Below are 27,807 nucleotides of genomic sequence, written 5' to 3'. Positions count from 1 at the left end.
CTCGATTTTTAGCTCCTTGTGCAGTACAGCTTTAGCTTCAATAATTTGCTCAAGAGTGAAAAAACTCAGGGCAGTTGCCGTGATCACCTCTATTTTCAGTCCATCATTCATGACACGTGTTAAAAAGTTCAGTACCGGATTGATAATAAGCTTTTCATCTTTATCGCTTTTCTCCGACATTGCAATCGGATGCCAAAGAATAGTCCGAAAATCAGTCCGTGGGCGTGCCAATAAGCGAAGGAAGCGTAGTTTCTTGCTACCTGATCCCTGCAGTTTAAGGGAGACGACACTCCCGGCAGATGCAACGGACCTTGCGACAAAAAAAAAACTCCCCTCTTCTGCTCACTTATTGGTAAAATTTAATTATAAATGATACTATAGATGGCACGCCAATTTACTCAAGAAAAAGACGGCTCTGGTAAGAAGGCCTAAAAAAAAAGCCCTATTCAAACTGTTCAAGTTTTTACAAACACTACTAAGCAAATAACCTATCATTAGAGGGTAAACAAAAATAGGAAATAAACTTCAAAATAATTTAGACACTTTTTCCGGATAACAACAAGGAAGCAAACTCATCCATAATAGCATTGAGTCAAATTTTTATTCCCGCAGTTATCAAAATAATTAAAAACACATACAAGTTTGGAATCTTTTGCTTAGCCAATGAAATTCATGACGACCAAATGAAGAACACAATGGCCAAAAATGAAATCGGCAAATGCTCTCTTTGGGCTAATGTTGTCAAACTGAACTTTGTTGGCAGGATTTATTTGCAGTCTCAAACATACAGCTAGAACAAAACATCCTACAGAGGATATAAAGCCACTCAACAAGGAATTGAAAGGGAATGTGCCAACTAGACAGCAATAACCAAACTGGAATACCCCTGTCAGCAAGATGTATGCTAGGTACACATCTACAATCTTTAGCCGTTTAGATGTTGTTTTCACATAATCAGAGGCAAAGCTCTTGACTACCTCACCAATAGTAATTTGAGCCATAACAATATTTGAAGAATCAAGCAGGCCAGATTATTTTCAATTACATCAATTCCGATTTCTAACAACGATTTCTACAAAGCTTCAAACTTTTGGTTTTCCTTTTTTAAGGTTTAGGAACTGATGTAATCTCTTGTCAATATATATGCAAATATTTTTGCAATTGCCAGTTTTTTGCTCTTTAAACATTTTAATATAAACTTCTCATACATAAAAATCTTCAATTGTTTTACTTTGTGACGACGTAACAATGTACTGTATTTCCAAATTGTCACATATGTGACATCATTGCAACACTGATATATATAAAAATGGCGTCACTCACATAAACATTTTTTCTCCAAAATTAAGGCTCTTAACGAATTTTATCAAACTTCTGACCTATCTAGATTGTTTTTTTAGGCCAAAATACATCAGGATGCCAACTTTCCCGAAAAAACAGGGAGCCATTTTCGAGGAAAAATATATACATAAATACATACATACACAAATATTATAATATACATACATACATACATAAACATACATACGTAAAAATGCCATTTTTGGTTATTGCCATTGAAAAAATGAAAAATTACCCCCCCCCCCACTTTGATTTTGAGCAATACATTTTTGCCCCCCTCTCCCAAAAAAATGTGAGCTGACGCCACTGATTTGAAGTCAAATTGTCCAGCAGAACGCTTTTACTGGGTAAGAAAACGCGTTTGACTACGGTTTTTAAGAAAAGTTTTTTATTCTACTCTACTCTACTTTTAATTCTGCTTAGAAAAACTATTATCGTTTCTGAGAAACTAATAGATTCCATTTCGTAACCTGATTAAATTCCAGTGACTGTCCCAGTGGAAAAGGGAAAAGTTTACCAGAAGTTATCAGTCTTAACCCGAAGTAGAAGGTATCAATGGAATGTGATCATTACGCAAATTGACTGTAACAGTTTAGCCAGACCAACAAGTAAGTTTTACGTAAATAGACTATTTGTTGTAGGATTTTCTTTTCAATTTTACTGTATAGATTACATTTGTTGACAAAGATTTTAGCTCACGGAACGCTTATAGCATTTCTTTTGTAACTGTTCGTACAGAATTAAAATATGTAGTCAGAATTTTTCGTCATCCACAGTTTTTTCACAATACTAGAATTTAAATATTCGGTTTTGAATTTGTTTGGAATTCTATTATAATGCGGACGCAGCGGTGTAGTTTTTGAAATAATTTGTAACCATTTGTGTTACATACTGTGTTGGATACTTTGTTTGTCAAAATTTTTGCACATTTCTCATTGGACTTTTAGTAATCACAGCCTCCTTTTGGGGGCTCATAGTAAAGAGAAAAGTGTTTTCTATGTATTTTTGAGTTAATTGACCTAGCCATTTTGCATAAGAGAGTTGAATGTAAGGGCTTAGGAGGGGTCTCATTTGATTGTAAATTGAAAGTTCTAGTGCCCTTTTTAGGAGTCAAAAGTTATTGGATTAAAATAAAATGGGATTCTGGCAAAAAAATATTTTTCAGCAGCATGGCCACAGAAAAGGATATGCCATCAGGGCCAGAAAAAGAACGATTGGAACGATTGGGCCCAATCGGGTCCCACGTTTGAAATGGCTTCGCGTCGCCATCAAAATGAACAACTCATTTTTGAAATTATTAAATGCTCTTAACAATTCCAGTAAACATTGCTTCTAGATCATTTTCCAAGCTAAAACCAATAAAAAAACTATGTGATATCAACAATAAATCAGGATAGACTAAATAGTTTAGCAATCATACTGACGACATAAGGAAAATATATTTTAAAACCGTTTTAGAAGCATTTGCAGAACAAAAATTTAGAAATATGTAAAATCATTTGTCTATATTCGGTAATGTAAATTTCAAAAGGCAATTTCAGCAGTTCTATAATATCTAGTGAATACAAACGTAAATTAGCGCTAGCACAAAATGACTACAAAAATGAACATAAGAGGACAAAAAAGTAAGCTCAAAATGAAAAAACTCGACCTTCTAATGAGATAAGATCAAGAGAACCAACGGAGAAATAAAATGTATGACAGGTGATAATGAACAACCTAGACTCCTAGACCATTAAAAGTAACAAGATCAGTCCTAGCAGCTAAGGCAGAAGACACTGAAAAAATGTCTGAATCAATGATTAACTAAAATCAATATAAAAGAGATATGCTATTTAAACATTGGCGAAACTGACAATCATAAAAAGTCAAAAACAAAGTTGAATAATGTTTGAGAATACAGTTACAAGGCAAGAGACAGCGATAATTCCAACGACTAGAAAGCGAATGTAAAGAAAAAAAAATGCGGTTACAAGACATGTGACAATGAGGATCAGAACGAATAAAAATGAAAACTAAGATCACAGAAATGTGTGGTTAGAAGATATACGACCGCGAGAACAAAGAAGTATGCAGTTAGAAGATAATCAGCAGCGAGAATTACAAGCAACAGTAGGAATAAGAACTTGCCAAAGATGAAAGTGAAGAACAAATAATTGTAGGGTTAGCAGACACACTAAAGGAAGTATCAAGAGTGTCAAAGATGACAGTGAAGAACAAAGAACCGTGCTGTAACAGGATAGCGAGAATCAGAACAAGTCAAAAATGAAAGTGCAGAAGAAATAAAGGTATTGATGTAAATAATTGTAAGCAGTCGAAGATAAATCGGCTCTACCTGTCAGTAGTGACAGAAAATTAGCTTACGCTCAGTGGAAAACAAGTGACGGGTGATAGAATACATCGGACTTATATAGTTTGGGCTATATATTTGCACATTAGGGAATGGGGTGGGGGTAAAGTATTTTTTTTTTATTCAATAAATGGGTCACAAGAAAAAGACAACATATAAATCTCCATATAATGCTAACAAAACAAAACTGCATATAATACCAACAATATCAAAATAGGTCCCGAGGCATATTAGCGTGTTTGGGATGACCTAAAAAAAAGGAACACTTTTTTTTGGACAGCGTGAAGTTAGAAAACAACTCTTACTTCATAATATGTAGAATAATTGTAGCTAACACAAATTGCATGCAGACCTGCTATACTTTACCCCCTCCCTCTAATGTACAGAAGTATAGCCCGAATTTGTTTATAAAGTATTATATTTTCATTATATTTTGGTTTATTTCATTAGAACTGACCTAACTCCACTTCTCGAGTGTGTATCAGTATGTACACAAGTAACGAAAAAAATATTATGTTACAACAACAGCACCGTCACATTCTTCGATGCCAACAAATTGTGGCATAAAACCCAGTAAAAACCTACAAAGATGCCGTAAACTACGCAAGTGCTATTTACAAGTCATTGGGACCGTTCAACTCGGTATGTATTCACTGCGGAATCTTCCACTATCCCACAGAAAAAGTAGCCACCAAAGATGAGCGGAGCGGAGAAGTTGTGTTAAATTTATTGTTATTTGATGGCGGTTCGGGTTGGAAATTGGAGAGGACAGGAGGCCACGCTGTATTTAGAGTGTGTAATTATTACGGGCCCAAACGTGCATCAATGCACAAGGAACTGAGTTAAGTGTATTTTTATATATTTTTTGAATTAAAACCCAATTGAACTTGAACTTGATGATTTACTTGGGGACTGCTGTCTGCTTTGTTGAATTGCATTGAATCATAAACAAGTTCCAAATGAATTTTTGTAGCCTGTAGTATGGTATAATTTGCTCTTCCAAGACTTCCATAAGCAGATACAAAACCGGAACTCATGTCTTAACTTAACTTCATTCAATGTCAGCAATGATCGCCAAAAATAGTCGTAATGTTTTCAGCTCCAAAAAAGCTGGACAAATTTATGACAAAATCAATTTAGCTGCAAACCCATCACAGACCCCTGAAGGTGATTTTGAACCAAATGTACATTTTAGATTACAATGGAGATGTTAAAAAAAACCTTTCACATCTTTTAAATTATTAGATCAGTCGTAACCCAACATATCTCCAAAAAGAAATATTGTGAGACACTAATAGCTATGTTATACATATGTGAGACACATAGCATAGCTGTTTGTGAGACACAAACAGATGTGTATATATATATATATATATATATATATATATATATATATATATATATATATATATATATATATATATATATATATATATATATATATATATATATATATATATATATATATATATATATATATATATATATATATATTATATATATATATATATATATATATATATATATATATATATATATATATATATATATATATATATATATATATATATATATATATTTGAATTTTGTTTAAAAATGTAATATATAGAGGGGGCCCCGCAAAAATACTCCAATCGGGCCCTGCACCTAGTCGATCTGGCCCTGTATGTCATTTTTTGTGTTATAAACATAACAAGTGATAAAGAACAGAGGGAATTTGAAAAGAGGAATAAAAATGCAGTATGGTAAAATACAGAAGCCGTACAGTTGTATACAAGTTTTAATGAATAAAGTAACTGAGCCATCAACTTGCTTTTCATGACAAAACAGCTAATAGTTGATACGATACCATACAACGATGAAATATCATTCAAATACTAAGGTAAATATTGTGATAACGTGAGGAATGTTTTTTTTTCAATTTAACACAGAAATGATCATGGAAACAATTATAGGCAACAAAAATAGAATAAAACACCTCGGGAATCAAAAAACGAGCATACACTAGATCAAACATAGGAACAGACATAAGAGCACGGGGACGAAGTAACCCTTGAGGGAAGGAGCACTGGAACGAGTACAGGATTAAACACATCGAAAAAAAAAACGGGAAAAGATACAGGAACAAAGAATCATAGGAGCGAAAAGACACAGGCCAAAATACAGGAACAAAGTCTGATCAAACCACAGCAACGAATACAAGACATAGACATAGACATTGACATAGTTTTATTTAGATCGAAGAGTATGGCCATGGCTAATTTATGTCGTTTTTACTACAATATGGAAAAAAAATACAAATAACACTATAAGAACACTAACACGTGAATACAAATAACAGTAAGTCTTGTTGTATGCTTCTACGAAAAAGGGGACAAACGTGTTTTTGTAGCGGTTGGTCCTGCAGATCGGGGGTTGTAGCTTTGACTGGGATCTGGTTCTTCGGTTAACAGGAGATCGGGTGGGAGGATCAGTCTGTGATGGGGCGAAGATAGCATTGACTTGCCGAGGGACATGATCAGTGATAAACTGAGAAAGGTTCAGTTCTTGCAAGAGTTTGTTGTAGTCGTCACTTCTGTTACCAACGATTATGTTAACAGCTCGTTTCTGCAAAGGTTCAAGGTCATCACGAAGGTAGTGGGTGCTCTGGACAAAAGGTCCCCAGACAGCGACGGCGTATTCGAGTAGAGGTCTCACATACGTAATATAGGCATTTTTTAGGCTTTGAGTGTCGCAGCCAAACCTGCGCATCAGGACTAGGGTCTGAAGTGATGCATTGCCAGCCTCAATAACCTTCTCCACGTGTTCGGTGAATGTGCAGTTCATCGATAATGTGACTCCAAGGATTTTTGCAGATGGAACAACAGAGAACGGGACTTTCTGGAATTCAAAATCATGTCTTAAGGGCCAAAACCTGAGGATCGTTGATTTATCTGCATTCAGTGTCAGCTTGTAACGGTCACAGTTCTCAGAGAAGGATGCCAGAAGGGTCTCGCTGAACTGACGTTCGATTACACCTTCTCTCACGAGGTATTTGAGGACAAATGATAAATCGTCGACGAATTTGAGTCGCTCTTCGAAATTCTGAAGGAGGAAGTTAATGAGGGAGATAAATATGAAACCAGCAAGTCTTGTACCCTGAGGGTCTCCACAGGTAAGTTTAGACCAGTATGAGATCAAGTCACCTTCAAACAATGGAAATACACATTGCATTCTGTCCTGAAGGAAGCTCATCACTAATGCAAGAGACCGCTTCTGTGCGCCCATTGCTCGCATATTTTTTGCTGCCGTAAGATGATAAATCAGGTCAAATACCTTCCTGAAATCGGCGAGAGCTAGGTCGATGAAGGTACTGCCCTTGTCAAGCCACTTAAAGATAATGTCAACTAGGCGCACGAGGTATATCAAGGTATTGCAACCTTTGAGGCCGTCATACTGGTAACGGTCTATGTTTTCCCGCGTTTGCTTGAGCAATTCACGCAGGATGAATGACTCGGTGACTTTTGCAAAGGTAGATGTGATTGATATCGGTCGTAACTCGTTGCAAGATTTGGGTGTTTTAGTCTTCGGTATAACACGCACAAATTCGCGTTTCCAGCACGACGGGAAGGTTGACTGGGCGAACCATTCTCTGATGATGTGTCCAAGTGGCTTGGCCAGGAAAAGAGAGAACTCTCGTATTAACCTTATAGGCAGCTCTTCAGGGAAAGAGCTACTGGATGGACTCAACTTGTTCAGCTCTTTGAAAACTTGATACTCAACTATTTCGATTTCACTTTCGTCAGGTCATATTGATAGTAGATTCTCTATTTCAGTGTTAGTTGGGGCAGGAAAGGATGTACAAATGTCAGTAAATTAATTGTTGACGTCATTTGCACTCACGAGTGACCCATCATCGTTCAGAATACGGATACTGGATGATACTGTTTTTCCAGCAATCTGCCTTACTAGACGGTGCCATATACGGGGATCCTTTTTTATTTCAGGGTCCGAAAGGGATTTTCCGAAGGACTTTCTTGCCTCGCTACAAAGGCTAACGATTTTGTTTCTTAATAATCGTAACGACGTTGCGTCACCACTTGACTGCCTTACAGTGGTTTTTTTCGCGAATCAGCTGTTTTATTTTTGAAGTGATCCAGGGCTTGTCAGATTCGCTCACGACAAATTGCTTTTCCGGGAAAACTTCTAAGTATTTGTCATAGAGTAGGGACTGAAATATTTCTGCTTCCCTGTTGACATCGCTTTCGTTGTATACTTCGCTGAAGCAGTGAGTACCGACCCACAATCCGTACGTATTAATAGCAGACTTCGTGATAGGTCTCCGGAGTACTTTTATTTTTTTAAGCTTCCTGATTTCACTTTTTGCCTTCATCAGCAGAGTGTGATGGTCCGATTTGCCCGATGGCCCGTTCGAAGACACGTCTTTGTAATATGGAGCAAGGTTTGTAAGAATAAGGTCAAGGGTGCTCCCGGTCACATGGATGGGTATCTTGACCACTTGTGACATACCCAGCGTATTAGCAAGCCATTGTTTCTTTGTTTGGTTGAAGTCACCAGCTATTATGAAGCCTGGGCGGCTATACCGCTGGCGTAATGTGTCTAACGTAGACTGAAGGTAGGATACCAACAACCGTCTGTTCTTGGCGCTTTCAGGATAGTAGATACTTGTGATAATGATGCAAGAGACATCTCGTGGTAAATGTTTTGGCTTGCATAATGCCCAGATCGCTTCATGGTTAGGGTCATTGAAGTTATCTAAATATTTGCAGCGGATATCATCGCGTACATACAGGGCAACACCTCCGCCAATCCTGTCTGTTCTAGTGTTCAAGAAAATCTTGTAACCAGCCATCCTTCCACTTGTTTCGTCGAGCTGCCATGTTTCGGTAATTGCGGCGATGTGGATGTTATTCTGATGTAGAATGACATCTAACTCATCTACTTTATTCGTTAGTGAGCGGACGTTGCTCAGAAGGAAGTTTGGAAGTTGGTGTTTACAAGAGAGAACCTGCGGCTATAATACTGGAGGACAATCAGACCCGAAATCATTGGTAGGAGCATTGTTGTCAGGAATCAGCCGGGGCGGTAGGCTCACGCGCGGGATTGAGACTAAACAACTCTCACGCTTAGGCTTTTGGCTGGCCAATCGTCTGTAGGTGACTAACACGTCAATCTTAAATTTCTTTCTGCCACCTCTGCGTCCTCTTCTTGTTCGCTTGCGAACGAAGGGAACGTCATCTATATTTTTATAAATTCTCAGTGTGACGAGTGTGGCTATGACAGATGGCGCCAAAACAGCAAAAGAAATGAAAGTACCTTTTTTGCATTGATCAATCCAGTTTTCAGCAGCAGCCTCAGTCACAAAGAATAGCACTATTAATACAGTTTTGATTAATACCACTTTCATCGCAAAGGGAGGGTATTTCAAGGCACTGAACAAGTTAAACTAGGATAGAATGACTTGCAGCCTCAACGGCACGAGAGCCATCTATCCCTCCTGTACGAGTACGAGAACAAATGCAGGAACAAACACTGCAACAAACATCTGGATTGCAGCGGTAGGTAGCAACCTAGTAAGAGACGATAACTTCCCACAGTAAAAAAATCCCATAGCTCTTGTCGAGTCAGATTGAAACACAAAGTACACCACTAGAATCGCCATGTCCAAAACCCCTATATAGGAAACTCACAGCTTCTTGGCTTGAATAACGAGGAACATCTATTGGCTTGAGAAACAAGAAAAGTGGCTGTAAGCATGATATTCTGCATCGGCGGTATCTTTTTTTTCTTTCCGTTTTTTTTTCCGCAGCTAGCTGGGTACTGGAATATCATAGAGAGCCGTTTACTGGCTCATTTGAAAGGAAATTTCTATATCTAAGGCCTTTTGTAGTTAGAAAAAATAGTTATTAAAATAAAGTCAATTGTTACAAAAAAGTACATTTTCGTATAACACTTGAGTAACAATTGTTATAAGCATCTTCTTGCATACGATGTTCAAAATAGGATGTTTAATATTATGAAAAGCTTTTAGATATAGTTGTATATATTGCAGTAATTTTTTTGGGGTTTTAACAAGAAATCTGATTTGTCAATTGAAACTAGAATAATTCCTATAAAATAATTTTATTTCATCTATCAGCTCTAAGTTATTATTGTCACCTGGAACCAAACTTTTTTTTGGCATAACACGTAAAGTGCGCATCCATATAACGTTGTGCTATATTCCCATGGCAAAAAAATTCAAAATGAATTTTATTTAATTTTAGCTCTCAGTTCAGAATCGCTAAAGTTATTATGTAAACTGAAAAAATATTTATGGTGTTTCAGCAACAATTTTAATTTTTCAATTCAAACTAGAAGAATAACTGAAAATTTAAAAATTAGTTTTGTTTTTTGTTAGGTTTAGTCTATTCGATGCGTCATTTTATGGATAGACCTTTAAATTGAAAAGATATGGTCACGAGTGAACACAAGATTATATAAAGGATCCGTATAATTAATTATGCATAGGGATCATTTAAGTTTCATTGGTATCATGGCTGTAGACATAGCTGAAACCTAGCAAAGAACACACCATGACACGTTGACACATATTGGGCTTATTTAGCTGCCTGATTCTCTAAGGGTCGTTTCTTACTATTCCAAATAAGAAAATCCATAGGTTTTTCCTGTTTGTAAGCTTTTTTTACGTAAAGGATCAATATAGTTTTCCGAAAAGGATGCAACGACGTGCTTAAAGTATTACTTCCATCTAAACTAAGTTTAAAAAAGCATAGGGAATATTCACTTTGCAAACTTTGGGAAGTTTAAATTATAGTATACACAGTGTATATAAATATCTCTTATTTCCTTGTCATCACGCCATCTATTGTTTAAGGAACAAAGAAAAAATGTGACTTCTCTGGTAAATTAATTCTATGAACTTTGCTTTCAATGCAAAGTGGGGGATTGAGATAACAATTGGGCTCTCCATATATGCTGTTCTACTTTTGTACAGCGAATAAGATAATGGGCTAAAAGACCTCGATAAGCGAGTTATGCTGCACCAATTGTTTGGTGTATACCACAAGATCGTGCCTTGGACTACAACTTAGGCATCACAAAGGCTACAAGAATCATTCGTCAATCAAAACACATAGTAAAGCCCAAATTTGAAATCTGCCTTGAAACCAATGCCTCATATTGAAGATCTACATGTGAAAAAACTGCTGACAGATTTCACACTAAAGGACTGAACTTGACGAAGAGATAAACTAATATTTGTAATAATCTTTTGGATTTCCGAAGTTCAATATTGAAATTCTTTTTTTACTCTTGTTGGGACAAAATAACAGGATCAAAGACTGTTTGCAGACGTATCAACTTGCTGATTCTCCCTTTGGGCACAACTTAGCAAACGGGTTTTTGGAATATTCTAATGATTATAAAATGTCAGATGCGCCCTTTAGGCGTCACAGGGACGATCTATTTACATTTTATGTACTTTTCTTTTTTCTCTCTTTTTCCCCTGCTTTTTTCTTCCATCTCCCAACTCTTCATCTTTTGTTAGTAAAACCAATATAAAGCTTGCTTCCAGTTTCTAATGAATTCTGGCACAAAAGTTCTTCTTCCCTCTGTTTCTGTTCCCACTCTCAATATCTCTTCCTTTCACTTTCTTCCTCTATGCTTGTCTCTCTCTTCCCCTTCTACTCTCCTCTCTAGATCTTTCTCTGTAAAAACACAAGTTAATTCAATCTCACTTTATTTCTTCAGATTACAAATACTGTGGCTTGAGGAGGCTATTTGGAGTTTCTCCAAATGAAATCAACAATGACGACTCCATCACTGTAGTGAGCGAATCAAGAAAGCAAGTGGATGATTCACCACCCCAGGAGGAGGGCTTCTTTAAAAAAGAAGATTTTGGGCCAAACAAGTTCTTGATCCGTAAGTGAAAAATAATTATAAAATATATGTTTTTTATTTGTATTGTAGGTAAGCCTACGTTTAAAAGACAATACAAATTTTGAGGAAAAATGGTTTCAAAATTAAACAGCAAAGAAGATAAACGAGGAAGTAAAGAATAGTAAAAGTATTTAATAGAAAAAAATCCTCCATAGCCATTGATGGCATATAAAGCATCGATAGTTATTTATGTTTCAGTTTCCGGGTCTTTTTTTATAGGGAAAGGTAGCAAGCCTGTCACTCAATCTTACGTTAGCTGGGATAGAATCCCAGGCACCAAAAAGTATAATAAAGCCTATAAAAAAAGAATAGAACAGTTAAAAGCAATATAAAAATCAATTATGTAAGGAAATAGAGGCTACTCATTTTTTAAGAATAACGGCTCATTTTAAAAATAAATATAATAAAAAGAGTCAATTTGATAGCCCAATTTATAAAAAAAAGTGACTTTCCTGCGCAAGAAAAAAATCTTACATTATCGGTAATAACTAGAGATGAATGAAACGTAGGCTATAAAAGCCATTTCATTGTTGAAAAGATTTCTCCTAATCAAGAATTATCGAACAGTTCGTGGTAACAAGCTTGCCCCCCTCCCACTCCCCTTTTTCCCAAAAACATCCAATAAAAACTTTGAGGCAGTCGTTTGATTCAGCCTAGTTGAAAGGTTCAATAACTGTGCCTTTGGGTATGAAATGACCCCCATAGTTCGTCGGGAAAGGACTGTAAGTTACGCAATTTGCCCATTCTCCTCATATAGTATTTCTTATTGGGGAATATAAAAGTTTTTTTGTGGGGGTGGTGGTGGGGGTGGAGGGGGTTATTTTCTAGATAAAATTTACTTGGGGGGGGGGGGTTTCTTGGCATGGCTTGAGAAATGATCAGAAATTAAATGAAAAGAAAATAAGTTTTTTTTTCAACTGAAATTAATGTAGAACATTAAAATTTAAAAAGAACAGAAGCTATTCTGTATATGAGGGGTGGAGGCTTGCCCTTCCTTAACCCTCGCTCTTTACGCTGAAGCTTGACCTTTCGTCACAATTCTTTAAAAGACTGCTCAAACGCGAGACCCTTTGAATTTGACTGAGAAGTATTTTAAAGAACTTCAAGGCTTTAGCGTGAACAGCGAGGGTTGAGGAAGGGATAGCCCATCCTCATTTACAGAATAATTCCCGTCCGTTTTAATGGTGTTCCTTAATTTCAGTTGGAAAACATGATTTTTATTTAATAAATTAGAAAGCAGCTGCTTTCTGCAATGCTTCCAGCATTTCAAAATTCTCGAGATTTCTCTGAAGTTCCTCAAAGAAAATTGGGTTTTCTGAAATATCTCCAAAAATTAAAGTTCATAAATTCACGAACCCTAGCATGATACACAAATCGCTAATTTTATTTAACTTCAATTTTCAGGAAATTTCGGAGAGCCCAATTTGCTTTTGGGAAAGTTCAGGAAGATTGTATTTTTCAAAATCTAGGAAGGGGAGCAAAGTACATTTTTCAAAGTCTAGGAAGTGAGGGGAGAGGTAATTTTGCCATTTTTTTATTTTTTCAACAAAAATACAAAAAAATATTTTATAACGAATATATTATAAAAAAATATATTTTTAATGGAAATACCAAAAAAGGTATTCTGAGAATCTAAGGCAAGGGCTGGAGCGTAAAACAACCTAGAGACAATTATACCCTCTCCCAGATGGAACTTCTTGGAAATCATGAGATATTAATTTTAAGTTATCCAATTCAAATTCAGTAATTTGAAGCAAGTGTGTTACAGGTCCTATTAGGATTATCACTTATGTGAGATTGCCCTCTTTCTAGAGCTAGGAACTATGTCTGGTTGTTGCTTTAAGCAGGTTCTGGATAAACTTCTCCCTCTAAACGCCCCTTCTGAACGTATTGATTTCTATTTCTATCTCTTTACCCAGGGTTCTTAAAGAAACAACCAATCAATTGGTAGCGCTGTTAACGGAAGCAAATTAGTTCAAATCGATACTCAGAATTCGACGCCAACTTGATTTTATTTTTAGATTTGATAAAAAGAGGAGAAAACGTTGTAATTCGTTTTGTTATATAAAACCTTCCCAATGCTTTTCTTCAGATTTGATCAATCCAATATGGTGTGTGTCTGCAGTTCCAAAGGGGTCGTTTCTATTGTCCAAGCGTCGTCACCGAGAAAAAAGAGTTTATAGTATACTTTAAGACTACATAATTTTTCTAATAGAATAGAATACACTTGGATAGCTAATTAAGGCGGGAGTCTGTGGCATTAGAATCTTTTAGATAAAATTATCAAATCAGGTAAATTATACTAATTAGGTTAGAAATGGGGGCACTACTATTACAAGTTTTATTTAATTAGTCAAAGTATTTCAAATGGTATGTGAGAAAGTAAAGTAAAGGCTTCTAAGGTTAGCTAAAAACTCGGAATAACCACAATTGATTAGACACTAAATTTATCAGTTTAAACCCAAAACAAGGTATTTTCTAATTCATTCTTGTAACAAGAATCAGTATTCCTTGGACCTTAGTTAAACCTTAACTTTAACAGGGAATCTTTGATTGAATTTCCCTAGACAGGATAGAACGTAAATTCTTAACTTGACTAATAGCACTTCTCTTCCTCTAGCCTGTTAGCATATACTTACCAGCTAGCTTGGCTGTATATACGACCGAGAAAGGATTTGAAGGGGGATAAAACTTCTCTTCTGGATTCAGACTCTATTGTATATGCCTTAGAGTACGAATAGGGGGTAAACAGAACTGGAGTCTAGGGAATTCTAATTTGTGTACGCGGAAATACTGTGCCTAAGTTCCAAGAAACGATAACCTGCAAAGGCACACAGCCCTTAAAGGTTTCATTCCTTGTTTGTGAGTTTTTCACCTTAAACCCCAGGCTATTATAAGCTTATTCAACCAATTTTATGGTTGTAGGAAGGAACTTACTTGAGTTCTTACGAGTAATTAATCTTAGATTGTATTATCTTTCAATGATGTTGGTTTTTAGACAGACCTAGCCTTAACTAAGAAGAATTATAAGGAAGAAATTATAAGACCCGTAATCAAATAAAGAAATACATAAGAAGGATATTTGGCTATTTAAAAGGTAACCACAGCCTTCTGCTGTGGTCTGAATATTCTTTAATGTAATGTCTTAATTAAAGGAATTAAGTCATGGTAATTATACGACTCCAACGATGTAACCACAAAGGAAAATCTAACAAGAGCCTTAAGTTAGTTACAAGGGTGGTCACACCCCTGTGATGTGATCAGAATATATCTTAATTAATCGGAATTAATCCAAGGAGCTACCTTAAATTATCTGCAAGACTCAACCTTCTAATAAACCAAATGGGCAAGTTCCCAAAGGGGAAGATACAGCTGTAACTAAAGTTAGGGCCAAAAAGGGGAGCTCAAAGGACTCAATTGACAAATTAATTCAATACAGAAATAGGATCTCTCGGTTTATACAAAGTGACGAAAAGGTTTTTAATTGCTATTTTAACTTTACATTTAAAGAAATTGAGACAAGGCAGATGCTTGCCATAATTACTTAAAAAGGTTACTTACCAAAGTTCCTTTCTAATCTGTTCTCCTCACCAGACAAACTCGATTTCTCCTGATCCGCACATTTTATTCAATTTGGCACTTAATTTTGATTCGCTTAGTGACTTTTCTGTTCCGTCATTTTAGCCAATCCCCAACTTTCTGTTAAAAGGTAGTTTTTTCCAGTGTTTTGGGCCTTTATTCTAAAAGCTTGAAATGTCGTAACACTTTAGCTGGATTGGGTCTTCAACTATTTATTATGGGTTCAAAATGTTGTTCAATACTTAAAACAAAAAAATGTCACTTCAAAATTTACGACTAGGTAATTTGTCATGGCCAATATACGAATCGAAGGTATTTTCAAGTTTAGCTGATTTGAAATAGTCGGTTTATTTCTGATCTAATGGAGCAAAGGGGATTCCAACTTTTATTGAAATTAATCTACTAAATTTACACAAAAATAAGGCTTCCTTACAATCTCCCCCACTTAAATTCTTAGTATATTTTCGGTTTTAAAAGGGATAAAAGGAAAGAAACAAAAATTTACTAAGAATCATTGTAAGTCAATTTCTCCTGTGCTACTTCTATATGGAACACCTGGGACTTTTGGTCTCAATTGTCTCTCCATAGTTTTTTCTCAATTTGTTTTAAATATTACTCTTACTAACGAGAGTTCTACTTAAAAAGGGATGATCTCAGATTTGCCTGTCTATCACTCGGACTATCTGTCTTGGCTTTTTCTGCAATCAGCCATGTCTTGATGCCTGCAAAATACTTTATTTTAATTCAAGTATACACTTATATGTGATCCAGGTCAGATAAAACAACAACTTTTATTATCGTTATATCTTACGACATTTCCTATGATATGTTTCGAGCAAACCATTTTTTTGATAGCAAATTGACTTCGTTGCTTTAATTTTTTAATCTTAAAGAAAAACAAGGTGACTTGCGTCTGAAAATTTTTTATAGTTTGGATGTACATGTTAAGGATTACATGGTCAAAAAGAAAAATTGACACTCCTCTTAAGTCTTATGTTGGATCATCAAGACTGTACTTTATGTGCATTGATTTTATTTTTTAGCTTCTTATGTCTGAAGTTGATTTCCTTTTCAGACAATTAATTAAAAAAAAACTTTCGAAAAAATGAATTTTTCAAAGAAAAGTAAAGCTCAGCAGATACAAATACCTGTTAAAATTAAAACTCAAAACGACCAGAAATTACTATTAAATAATAAATGAAACCCAAAACGACCAGAAATTAAACAAACAATCAGAGCAAAAAACATACTAAGAGTAATAATATAAATGAATAAATAGATCTTAAAGCGAGTAATGCTTAGACTGAATATGAAAATAAGGCTTAAAAAAAAATAACAATATTTTCCTATTGAAGTATAAATGAAACTTAAAACGAACAGAAATTAAATAAACAATCAATGCAAACAAACATACAATAGATATTAATGTAAATTAATAAATAAATCTTAAAACGAGTGAAAATTAAATTGAATATGCAAATCAAGCTTGAAACGAACAAAAATCACCACAAACAAAAGTTTGGGTATGACCTCCTTCTCTCACTGTAAAAGTCTATAGCCTACTGCGTCATTGGCGCTTTAATGAAAACCAATTTTATGACAAATATTTTCTTTTGTACTAAATATTGAAAATAAACATTAAAATTATAGTAACATTTTGAACTGATGAGCTTTCAGCAATTAATATCATTATACATTAAATATTCAGCTTAATTTATTAGCTCTTTTTAAAGTTGTTCAAGACGAATATAGTTTCACTCCAAACAAGTGTTTTTATACTGCTTCCTTAGCTGTAAATAAAAACCAAAAGCCTACTGCCTCATTGGCGCTTAACTGAAAACGAATTATATTACAAATATTTTCTTTTCCAGTTCTTACAGCATTAAAAATGAAAATAAAATTACAGTGAAATAAATTCTTTAACGGATGGATCTTTCAAAAATGAATATCATTATACATCAAATTTTCAATTTGATGTTGTTTATACTTTCCAAGACTGTTCAAGACGCATATAGTTTTCAGTAAAACACCACGCAGTAGATTTTAAACTTTTACAGTGAGAGAAGGAGGTGATACACAAACTCTTACTTGTAGTGATTTTTCTTCGTTTCAAGCTTGTTTTGCATATTCAATTTAATTTTCACTCGTTTTAAGATTTATTTATTAATTTTCATTAATATCTATTGTATGTTTGTTTGCATTGATTGTTTATTTAATTTCTGTTCGTTTAAAGTTTCATTTATACTCGAATAGGAAATCTTTTTTGTTCTAAGCCTGATTTTCATATTCAATCGAAGCATTACTTGCTTAGAGATCTATTTATTCATTTCTATTATTACTTGTTGTATGTTTTTTGCTATGATTGTTTATTTAATTTCTGTTCTTTTTGGGTTTTATTTATTCTTTATTAGTAATTTCTGGTCGTTTTGAGATTGAATTTTAACAGGTATTTTTATCTGCTGAGCTTAAGTTTAAAATGGCCTTTACTTTTATTTTAAAAACTCATTTTTCGTAATTTTTTTTTTAATTAATTTTTGTTCATTTTTGATTGCAAAATGTTTTAAGTTTTTAGAAATTCCTTATTTCAAAATCAACCTTTAAAATAAAATCAAATGTTCACCAAAGTATCAAAACTGGTATCAAAGTGAAAAAATGGGTATGTGTCAGCTTCGGAGTTTTTATTATCTGATGTTTGAACTATTTTTAACAAAATGGCTATCTCAAAATTTTTTGAATTTTTGTTTATCGGATGGGTTTGGGGAAAAAAGGCATGGGAGGGGGGGGGTTAATTAACCTTCGATCTCTTACGACTCTTAAAAGAGAACTCAAACTTTCTTTTTTTAATCAAATGAGCCCTCTCTGAAGTTTATACGAGAATCCCTTCTATAAGAACCATATATATCCCCAGAGTATAACTTACAACGCAGGTCTGCCCCTGGGCCTTGGGGGTTGTGTCGACCCCGGAGTTTTAATATCTGATGGCTGAACTATTTTTAACAAAATGGTCACCTAAAATTTTCATCTGATGGGTTTTTCCATCCGATAAACCCAAAGGCGTGGAGGGCGGGAGGGGCTAGTCGCTCTCCGATCTTTTTTCACTCTGAGAAAATGAATTAAAACTTTTAATTTCCATCCAAATGAAGCCTCTCTAAAGTTTACACGAGCATCCCTTTCGTAAGAACCACATACGGCTCCAGGACATAGCTTACAATGTCCGCCCCCTGGGCCCTGGGGCGTTGTGTCGACACCGGAGTTTCGTTATCTGACCTTTGAACTATTTTGAATAAATGGGTATCTCAAAGTTCTTATCGGATGGGTTTGAGGACAATAGCGCGTGGAGGAAGGGGGACTAGTTGGCCTCCGATCTCTTTTGACTCTTAAAATGTGAACGAGAACTTTCAATTTTCAATCATATGAGCCCTCTCCGAAGTTTATACGACCATACCTTCCATAAGAACCATATATGCCCCCAGAGCAATACTCACGACGCCTGCCCCGGGCCCTGGGGGGTTGTGTCAACACAGGAGTTTTTCTCATCTGACCTTTGAACTATTTTTAACGAAATGGGCCATACGTAAAGGAGTTTTTGTTGTATGATCTTTGAACTATTTTTAACAAAATGGCTACCTCAAATTATTTATCAGATGTATTAGGGGGAAAAGGGCTTGGGGGGCTAGTTGCCCTCCGATCCCTTTTTACTTTTAAAAAGGACACTAGAACTCTCTATTTCCAATCAAATAAGCCCTCTATGAAATTTATACGAGCCTCCCTTCGATAACAACCATATATGTCCCAAGGCATAACTTGCAATGCCTATCCCCAGACCCGGGGGGGGGCTGTTTCGACACCAGAGTTTTTTGCTATCTGAACTTTGAACTATTTTTAACAAAATGTCTACCTCAAAATTTTTATCTGATGCATTTAGGACGTGGAGGAGGGAGGGGGGATAGTTGCCCTACGATCTCTTTTGAATCTTAAGAATTGAAAAATAAATGGAGTTTGTGGGGAGGCTAGCTGCCCTCCAATCACTTTTGACTCTTGAAAAGTGAACTACAACTTTCAATTTCCAATCGAAAGAGCCCTCTATGAAGTTTATACAAGCATCCCTTCCATAACAACCATATATGCCCCCAGGGTATAACTTACAATGCCTATTCCCAGGCCCTGGGGGGCTGTGTCGACGCCGGATATTTTTGTTATCTGAACTTTGAACTATTTTTAACAAAATGTTCATCTCAAAATTTTTATCTGATGCATTTAGGGCGTGGAGGGGGGGGGGTAGTTGCCCTCAGATCTCTTTTGACTCTTAAGAAGTGAACAAGAACTTTCAACATCCAATCAAATGAGCCCTCTCCGATGTTTATACGAGCATCCCTTCCATAAGAACTATATATGCCCCCAGAGCATTACTCATAACGCCTGCCTCCTGGCCCTGGGGGGCTGCATCGACACAGGAATTTTTCTTATCTGACATTTTAACTATTTTAAATGAAATGGCTGTTATAAAAATTTTATCGGGAGGGCTTGGGGTAAAAAGGGTGTGTGAGGGGGGGGGATAGTTGCCGCCGGATCTCTTTTGCCTCTTAAAAAGTGAACTAGAACTTTCATTTTACATTAAAATGAGCCCTCTATAAAGTTTATACGAGCATCCCTTTCATAAGAACCATATATGCCCCCAGGAGAACGCTTACAACGTCTATCCCCCGGGCCCTGGGGGGAGTTTTGGTTATCTAACTTTTGAAAAATTTCCAAAAAACTGGCTATCTCAAAATTTTAGCGGATGGGTTCGGGGAAAAACGGCGTGGGGGGGGGCTAGTTGCCCTTAACTCTCTTGACTCTTAAAAAGTGATCTAGAACTTTCAATTTCCAATCAAATGAGCCCTCTATGAAGTTTATACGAATATCCCTTTCAAAAGAACCATACATCCCTTAGAGCATAACTTAGAACGCCTTCCGTTGGGCCCCGGGGGGGGGGGTGTATTGACACCAGAGTTTTTCTTATCCGACCTTTAAACTATTTTTTACAAAATGTCTATCTCAAATTTTTCATCAGATGGGTTTGGAAAAAGAAGGCGTGGGGGGGGGCTAGATGCCCTCGGATCTCTTTTTACTATTAAAAAGTGAGCTCGAATTTTCAATTTCCATTCAAATGAGCCTTCTCTGAAGTTGTTTATACCAGCATCCCTTTCATAAGAACCATATATGCCCCAGGGCATAACTTATAACACCTTTCCCTGGGGCTGGGGGGGTTGTGACGACACCTGAGTTTTTGCTATCTGACTTTTGAGCAATTTTTAACTTAATGGCTATCTCAAAATTGTTATTGGATGTATTTGGGAAAAAGGGACGTGGGGGGGGGGCTAGTTAACCTCCAATCTCTTTTGACTCTAAAAAACTGAACTAGAACTTTCAATTCCCAATCACATGAGCCCTCTCTGAAGTTTTTACGAGCATCCCTTCATTAAGAACCATATATTCCCCCAGGGCATAACTTATAACGCCTGCCCTCGGGCCCCGTGGGGCTGTGTCGACCCCGGAGTTTTCGTTATATGGCCTTTGAGCTATTTGAAAAGAAGGCTATCTCAAAGTTCTTATTGGATGGGTTTGAGAAAAAAGGGCGTGGAGGGGAGGGGGGCTAAGTGCCCTCCAATCTCTTTTGACTCTTAAAAAGTGAACTAGAACTTTCAATTTCCAATCAAATTAGCCCTCTTTGAAGTTAATACGAGCATCCCTTCCATAAGGGAGTGTTCTGCTCAAACATATAATTTCCAGAACTTTCCACTACGCTGAACAAATTGGCTAAATAAAAATTTTTATTGGATGTGTTTGAGAAAATGCTGGGCGAGGAAGGGGTGTTAGTTGCCTTCCAATCACTTTCGACTTTTAAAAAGGGAACTAGCCATTTCAATTTTCAATCGAATGAGCCCTTTCTGAAGTTTCTACGACAATGCTTTCTATAAAGACATATATGCCCCCCGGGCATAACTTACAACCCTTACTCTGAGGGCTGTGGGGGGGGGAGTTATCCTTAAAGACCTCATTTTCAGAAATTTTAACTACGTTGAACAAAATGACTATCTCAAAATTTTGATTGGATGTGTTTGGGGAAAAGGTGGGCGTGAAGGGGGGGGGGGTAGTTGCCCTCCAATCACTTACTATTAAAAGGGGCACTAGCCCTTTGAATTTCCAGTCGAATGAGTCCTTTTTGAAGTTTCTACGACTAAGCTTTCTATAAAAACCTTATATGCCCCCAGGGCATAACTTACAACCCTTGCCCTGAGAGCTGTGGGGGAGTGTCTTCCTCAAAACCATAATTTCTATCTGGAAATCAACTACGCTGAAAAAAATGGCTATCTCAAAATTTTGATTCGATGTGTTTTGAGAACTGGTGGGCGTGGAAGGGGTGTTAGTTGCCTGCCAATCAATTTTGACCCTTAAAAAGGGAACTAGAACTCTCGATTTCCAATCGAAAGAGCCCCCTTTGAAGTTTCTACGACGACCCCTTCCATATGAAGTGCCTCGGGAAAAAAAAAATAAATAATAAAACATTGGAGCCGTATGGCCTTTACTATAGGCAACGCTATAGCGTTAACTTAAAGGTTACTTACCCAAGTTCCTTTCTAATCTGCTCGCCTCACCAGACAACCTCGATTTCTCTCTGATCCGTATATTTTATTCAATTTGGTACTTAATTTTGATTAAGAGAAATGTCACTTCTTTTTACGACCAGGTAATTTGTGATGGCCAATATACGAAGCGAAGTTATTTTCAAGTCTAGGCTATTTCTCCTGTGCTACTTCTATATGGAACACCTGGGACTTTTGGTCTCAATAGTCTCTCCATAATTTTTTCTCAATTTTTTTTTTTAAATATTAGTCTTACTAATGAGAGTTCTACTTAAAAAGGGCTGAACTCAGATTTGCCTCTCTATCACTCGGACTATCTATCTTGACTTGTTCTACAATCAGCCATGTCTTGATGCCTGCAAAACACTTTATTTTAATTCAAGTATACACTTATATGTGATCCAGGTCAGATAAAACAACCACTTTTATTATCGTTATTTCTTATGACATATCCTATGATATGTTCCAAGCAAATCATTTTTTTGATAGCAAATTGACTTCGTTGCTTTAATTTTTCAAGCTTAAAGAAAAACAAGGTGACTTGCGTTTGAAAATTTATTGTAGTTTGGATGTATTTCTAAAGAAAAATTGACGCTCCTCTTAAGTCTTATGTTGGATCATTAAGATTGTACTTATGTGCATTGATTTTATTTTTTAGCTTCTTATGTTTGAAGTTGATTTCCTTTTTAAACAATGAGGCTGAGAAAGTCCCTAACCAAACTTTGTTTCATACCATCATACCCATACCAAAAAACCCATACCAAAAAAGGAGGAAAAAACTGAACTCTCGAAAGCAGAGAGAATGAAATTTCTAGTATAAAATATGTAGAGTATAGCATTAAAGAAACTTTGAAACTATTATAATATTTTAAATAAAATTTCAAGTTCCTTTTCCGGTCTCGAAATAGGGATCAGGTGCTTAAACGAATGTATATACAAGTTCAATGATATATTTAATAATTTCAGGCTATCTCTCTTCTCTTGTAACCCAAGACAAAGCACCTGTTCAACTCAGTGAAAGGGTATACAAGGGAGTAACAGCTCAAAGAGGAGAATTTCCATGGCAAGCACTGTTACAACGGGGCTACACGATCTTTTGTGGTGGTAGCCTTATTACCGATCGATTTGTCGTCACAGCCGCACACTGCATAATAACGTTAGTAATCGTTTAATTTGCTTTAATATCACCATTATGTCTACTAATACTGCAGCTGGTAACTCATAACAGTTTTAAGCCACCTGGGGCCAAGGGTAACACCGCTATTCACTCTCCCTGCCCACCCAACCCTGTTTAGAACTTCATTCCTTAATCCCTGACATGAAATTCATATTTACTTTATATATATATTTTTTTATCAACCCCAGTTTATAGCACTTCACAGCCAAAGCCAGGACGTCTAGTCTGTTGTCTGGCACCAGCTTTTTTGACGAAAAGTAAATCCATAAATCATGACACAGCCACTTTAACCTTTTTTCAATATAGCCCTATTTAGTACACTTTATTGCTTGATATGTAGTCCTTACATTATCTGAAACTAAAACAAAATGTTTCATTTCTTGATAGTTTTGGTCCAAGACAATTTTTTTTCTTTTTCAAACATAAAATAATTTTTTGAAACCTTTGGAATGAAACCTTTGGCTGAAAATCAACATTGTCATTTATCAAAAGCTACAAACAAGTTTATTTTCACTTTTTTTTTAAATGGAAGATCCAGATTAAGTATAAGTGATAAACTTCCTCTCCACTAAGAACAAATACAAGTTATCTGAATTACACATTCGTTGTGTTTACATATAAAAAGAATTTAAAGAACATCGTTCTTTTAGCCGACGGTAGTAGGCTATTACAGTAAGTTGTAAGTTATTTGGTAATCCCATACTTATCTCCTCATACTTTTTCTTTTTCTCTTTATGAGAATTGTACATTTTTATTTGTTTCGTTTTTCAAACAGTTCTTGGTAACAAACTGTAAGTAAGGAGCGACCCGGCTCAATAGTAACCAAAACTCCAAAAAACAGAATTTTGAAAACAAAAGATGCATAAAAAGAATCGGATTTTGTAAATGATTTCAGATATATAGGTGATGTCAAGTTTAGTCCTATCCAACAAAAGTTGCGCGCCCGAGAAAATTTGCCTGATTTTCGAAAAAAGGGGGAAAGACCCCCTAAAAGTTATAGAACCTTAATGAAAATCACACCATCATATTCAGCGTATCAGAGAACCCTACTGTAGAGGTTTCAAGCTCTTATCTACAAAATGTGGAATTTTGCATTTTTTGCCAGAAGAAAGATCACGGGTGCGTGCTCATTGGAATGTAAATTAAAAGTTCTAGTGCCCTTTTTAAGTGACAAAAAAAATGGAGGGCAACTGGGCCCCCTCCCACGCTCATTTTATTCCGAAAGTCACCCGATCAAAATTTTGAGATAGCCATTTTGTTCAGCATGTTCGAAAATATTATAAGTATGTCTTTTACGATGACTTAATACCCCGAAGTTCCCGGGGGAAGGGCTGAAAGTTATGAACTTTACCCAAGGTTAACATATAGTATTAGTTATCGGGAAGTATACAGACGTTTTCAGGGGAGATTTTTTCTGGTAGTGGAGGGGGGTTGGTCGGGGGTTATGTGGGAGGATCTTTCCATGAAGGAAGTTTTCATGGGGGAAGGGACATTGCTATGAAGGGGACGCCGGATTTCCCAGCATTATTTAAAAAAATATCAGAAATTAAATATAAAAAAAACAAGTTTTTCAGCTGCAACAGCAGCAACATCAAAACTTTATACGAACAGAAAATATTACGTATATTATTGGGTTCACCCCCTAGTCATTACCTCGCTCTTTACGCCAAAAATTGTTTAGTACTTTCATAAGAGCTTTTTATTCTCATTAACGACCTTTGTGATTAAGCGGTCAGTCTCAAAGAATTGAAAAAAAATTTAAACTTTAGCTTAAAGAGCAAGGTATTGACTAGGGGGCAAATCCCCTAATATATGTATTAAAAATATATGAATATAGAAGTTCGTTACGTAAGTTATTTCGTAAGTTACGTATATTTATTACTAATAAAAACGTTCGTATATAAAATTAAACAAGTTTCGAGAAAGCCATTTAACCAAATAAAATTAAATTAATATGCAAATTTTGTTTTAATTATTCATCTACGGTGAGCCAAGATCAAAACCTGCATTTATTCAAAAACGTTCAAAAATTAAGTAAAAAAACAAGTTTTTTAAACTGAAAGTAAGGAGCGACATTAAAACTTAAAACGAACAGAAATTATTCCGTATATGGAAGGGGCTTTCCCCTCCTCACACCTCGCCTCGCTCTTTACGCTAAAGTTTGACTCTGTCTCACACCTTTATTTTTTAAAACAATAAAAAACTGTGATGATGTGTGGATGAGGAAGGGGCAGTCTCCCTCCTATATGGAATAAATTGCACTCATTTTCGGGTTTAATGTTACTTTTTACTTTCATAATAACAGCGTAGACCGAAAATATTCCCAGAAATCCTAAGGGAGTTGATATCAATTCCCCCCCCCCAAACAAAAATCCTGGTTACGGTCCTAGGGGTTCTACATCAATTTCTACCTCACCCTCCCCTCGTCTCTCCCTCAGAACTAATTCTGTATTTATCTGATGACTCGATGAGAGCTGGGATGTTTTGGTGTTAAAATGCACCTTTTGACGTATTTCCCTCCCTCCCTAACTACAAAACAATCAGGGAATCCCATTGTAGAAGTTTAAGTGCCTATATAAGTTTTGTAATTTGTCCATTACTCACAGATAGTCTTTGTTATTGGGAAACATACGAACACAGTTTCTCGGGGGAGTTTTCTGCAGGGGGTGGGGGGGGGGCTGACTGGGGAAATTCTCACTGGGGAGAAAATTTGTGGGAATAATTTTCTTTCAGTGGGGATTCAATTGTTAGACAAGAATATCCCATGGAAAATGTGGGTAATGTCCACAAGGGTGCTGCAAGGTGACATTTTCCTTCTTATTGCACAAAAATGTTTCTACCGTTTACAGTAATCATTTATTTAACTGAAGCGATTTGTACCATAATGCAGTGGTCTATTATTAAGGAAGGTGGTAGATGATTATGTAGGAAGGGTGTAAGATACCTAAAGAAGTACGTTTCAATGGCCTAACTTTCTAAGCCTTACTCAGCGTTCAGATGAAAACTAAATGATTGTTTATGACTTGTTTTCTAATTCCTCATAGTTGCCACGTATATTTTCATTCTACACCTTTATTATTGGTGCTGAGACCAGAAGGAGTAGTAGTGGTCTAGTAGTGACCAAGTTGATTCAGGTTATACTAGATGAAATTGTGTACAAAAATTGAATTGAGTTTTTTTCTAGATTTTTAAGATACTCTTGGTGTGTAAATTCCTCTTTTTCACTTTCCCTATCACTTCTCAACTAAAATAGAAAAAACACAACTCAAATAAAATTCTCAAATTTGGAAAACCCTATTTTCCACGGAGAGGAAGGGGAGGGTATTTTCCGTTTTCGGGTGGGTATTTCCGCGGAGAGAGTAAGGTCTGGGGGGAGGGTAAACGCAGAGAACCATAGTCACAAACCTGGTGGTCAGTTCGGAAAAGCCGGAAGCGCACATTCCTTACCTGATAAGGTGTAGACGTACAAAGTAAATTGGAGAGTAGTTTCCATACCATGGCTTTTTGATCTGAAAATATGGATTCCAGCCATGGATAACTACTTGATCGTTAAATGAATAACAGTGATTATGTAGGTTTATATAACTCCTACGATTTAATTAGTTAAGGCCGGAAAAGGCCAAAGTTACACAGGAATGCATTCGATTATACAACTTACCTGGAAACTGGGCTATTTATGCATCTGAGGGAAGCTTAAAATCTAAACCGAAGACCTATTTTAAACCATAGCATGATTCTGACTTCGAAAATATATGTTTTGTGCAGCCCTCTTGCCAAACCATTAACCCACATAATTTATATATATATATATATATATATATATATATATATATATATATATATATATATATATATATATATATATATATATATATATATATATATATATATATATATATATATTAGACCCAGGGATCATCCGGGGCAACCTTTTGTCCAGCGATATTTCAACTCAAGAATCTTATTCATTCCAAATAGAGACTCTATGCCTATTTGGAGCAGTCTGCCCCGAGTTTGATGAAAGGGGGGAGGTTATATACAGAAATCACATGATTTTATTTTATTCATTTATCATTATGCCTGAACCAAAAGGAATATCCTACACCCGCAGTGTTAACGTCAGTCTCCAATTAGTATTTTCTGCAAATCTACAAACGTAAATTTTTGTGAGCCAATCAACATCAGCTTCAAGATTTTGAGCACAATGCAAAAAAAAACAATGTCTTTCATTGTTGTTTCTGCCAAACTGGAAAAGTAGTACCGGTTTCGATTCAAAAGACATTGCCCTTTTCCTGTTCCGTTTTTGTTAAATGCATAACTTTAGTAATTGATTGGTTCTGGAACATCTTTTGTTTCAATCATGGCCAGTCTATCACTTATGAAGTAAGTACGCCACTACACGCATGACCTTTAGGCCCACAAGTAGAATATATGGCGACATAATTCTAGTAATGGCGGCATAATCATGGTTGCAGCGATAGCTGCAATCTAGTAAAGAACTAACCATGGCCCATACTAACCAGACAATTTATCCGCTTTTTCCTCTGGGTCTTTAACTCGTTTTCCCCCCTTAAATTACTTGATGAATTGTCTTATTTGCCTGAGTCAATTGGAGATACCGTGTCTGAAAAGTGTATTCCAAAAATTAGAGCAAACTCTTCGGAGGTTAAATTTTATTGCTCCGAAATAATCAATGCAACGAATTATCCCCAGTGGCTTATCCTGTAAAATTTAAGATTATAAAAATCAATTAGGTAGGCTATATTTAAAACAGTCAGCTTCAGACTATGAAA

At 36.0% G+C, this 27,807-nt stretch overlaps 2 protein-coding genes and 1 pseudogene across 2 annotated transcripts in view; 1 reads left to right on the top strand and 2 right to left on the bottom strand.

The window, feature by feature from the left end:
- Positions 1-27,807, top strand: part of LOC148955560 (prothrombin-like) — an 89,162-nt gene that overhangs the window by 51,404 nt on the left and 9,951 nt on the right. The window contains exons 5-7 of the mRNA XM_089102807.1: positions 1,827-1,949; positions 11,444-11,614; positions 22,804-22,993. Coding sequence (XP_088958933.1) covers positions 1,827-1,949; positions 11,444-11,614; positions 22,804-22,993 — 484 coding nt within the window. The remainder of the gene's footprint in view (positions 1-1,826; positions 1,950-11,443; positions 11,615-22,803; positions 22,994-27,807) is intronic.
- On the bottom strand, positions 599-1,037 carry LOC148955561 (dolichyl-diphosphooligosaccharide--protein glycosyltransferase subunit DAD1 pseudogene; annotated as a pseudogene).
- Clk (circadian locomoter output cycles kaput protein Clock) overlaps positions 21,826-27,807 on the bottom strand; it is a 103,226-nt gene continuing 97,244 nt past the window's right edge. The window contains exon 21 of the transcript XR_016143120.1: positions 21,826-22,193. The gene's annotated coding sequence lies outside the window, so the exon portion shown is untranslated. The remainder of the gene's footprint in view (positions 22,194-27,807) is intronic.

Source organism: Artemia sp. Qi Xiang Cuo, chromosome 2, assembly GCF_049724085.1.
Source record: "Artemia sp. Qi Xiang Cuo chromosome 2, ASM4972408v1, whole genome shotgun sequence".
NCBI classification, from domain to species: Eukaryota; Metazoa; Arthropoda; class Branchiopoda; order Anostraca; family Artemiidae; genus Artemia; species Artemia sp. Qi Xiang Cuo.
Note: the sequence above shows the minus strand (reverse complement) of the source record. Positions and strands in the feature narration are given on the sequence as shown.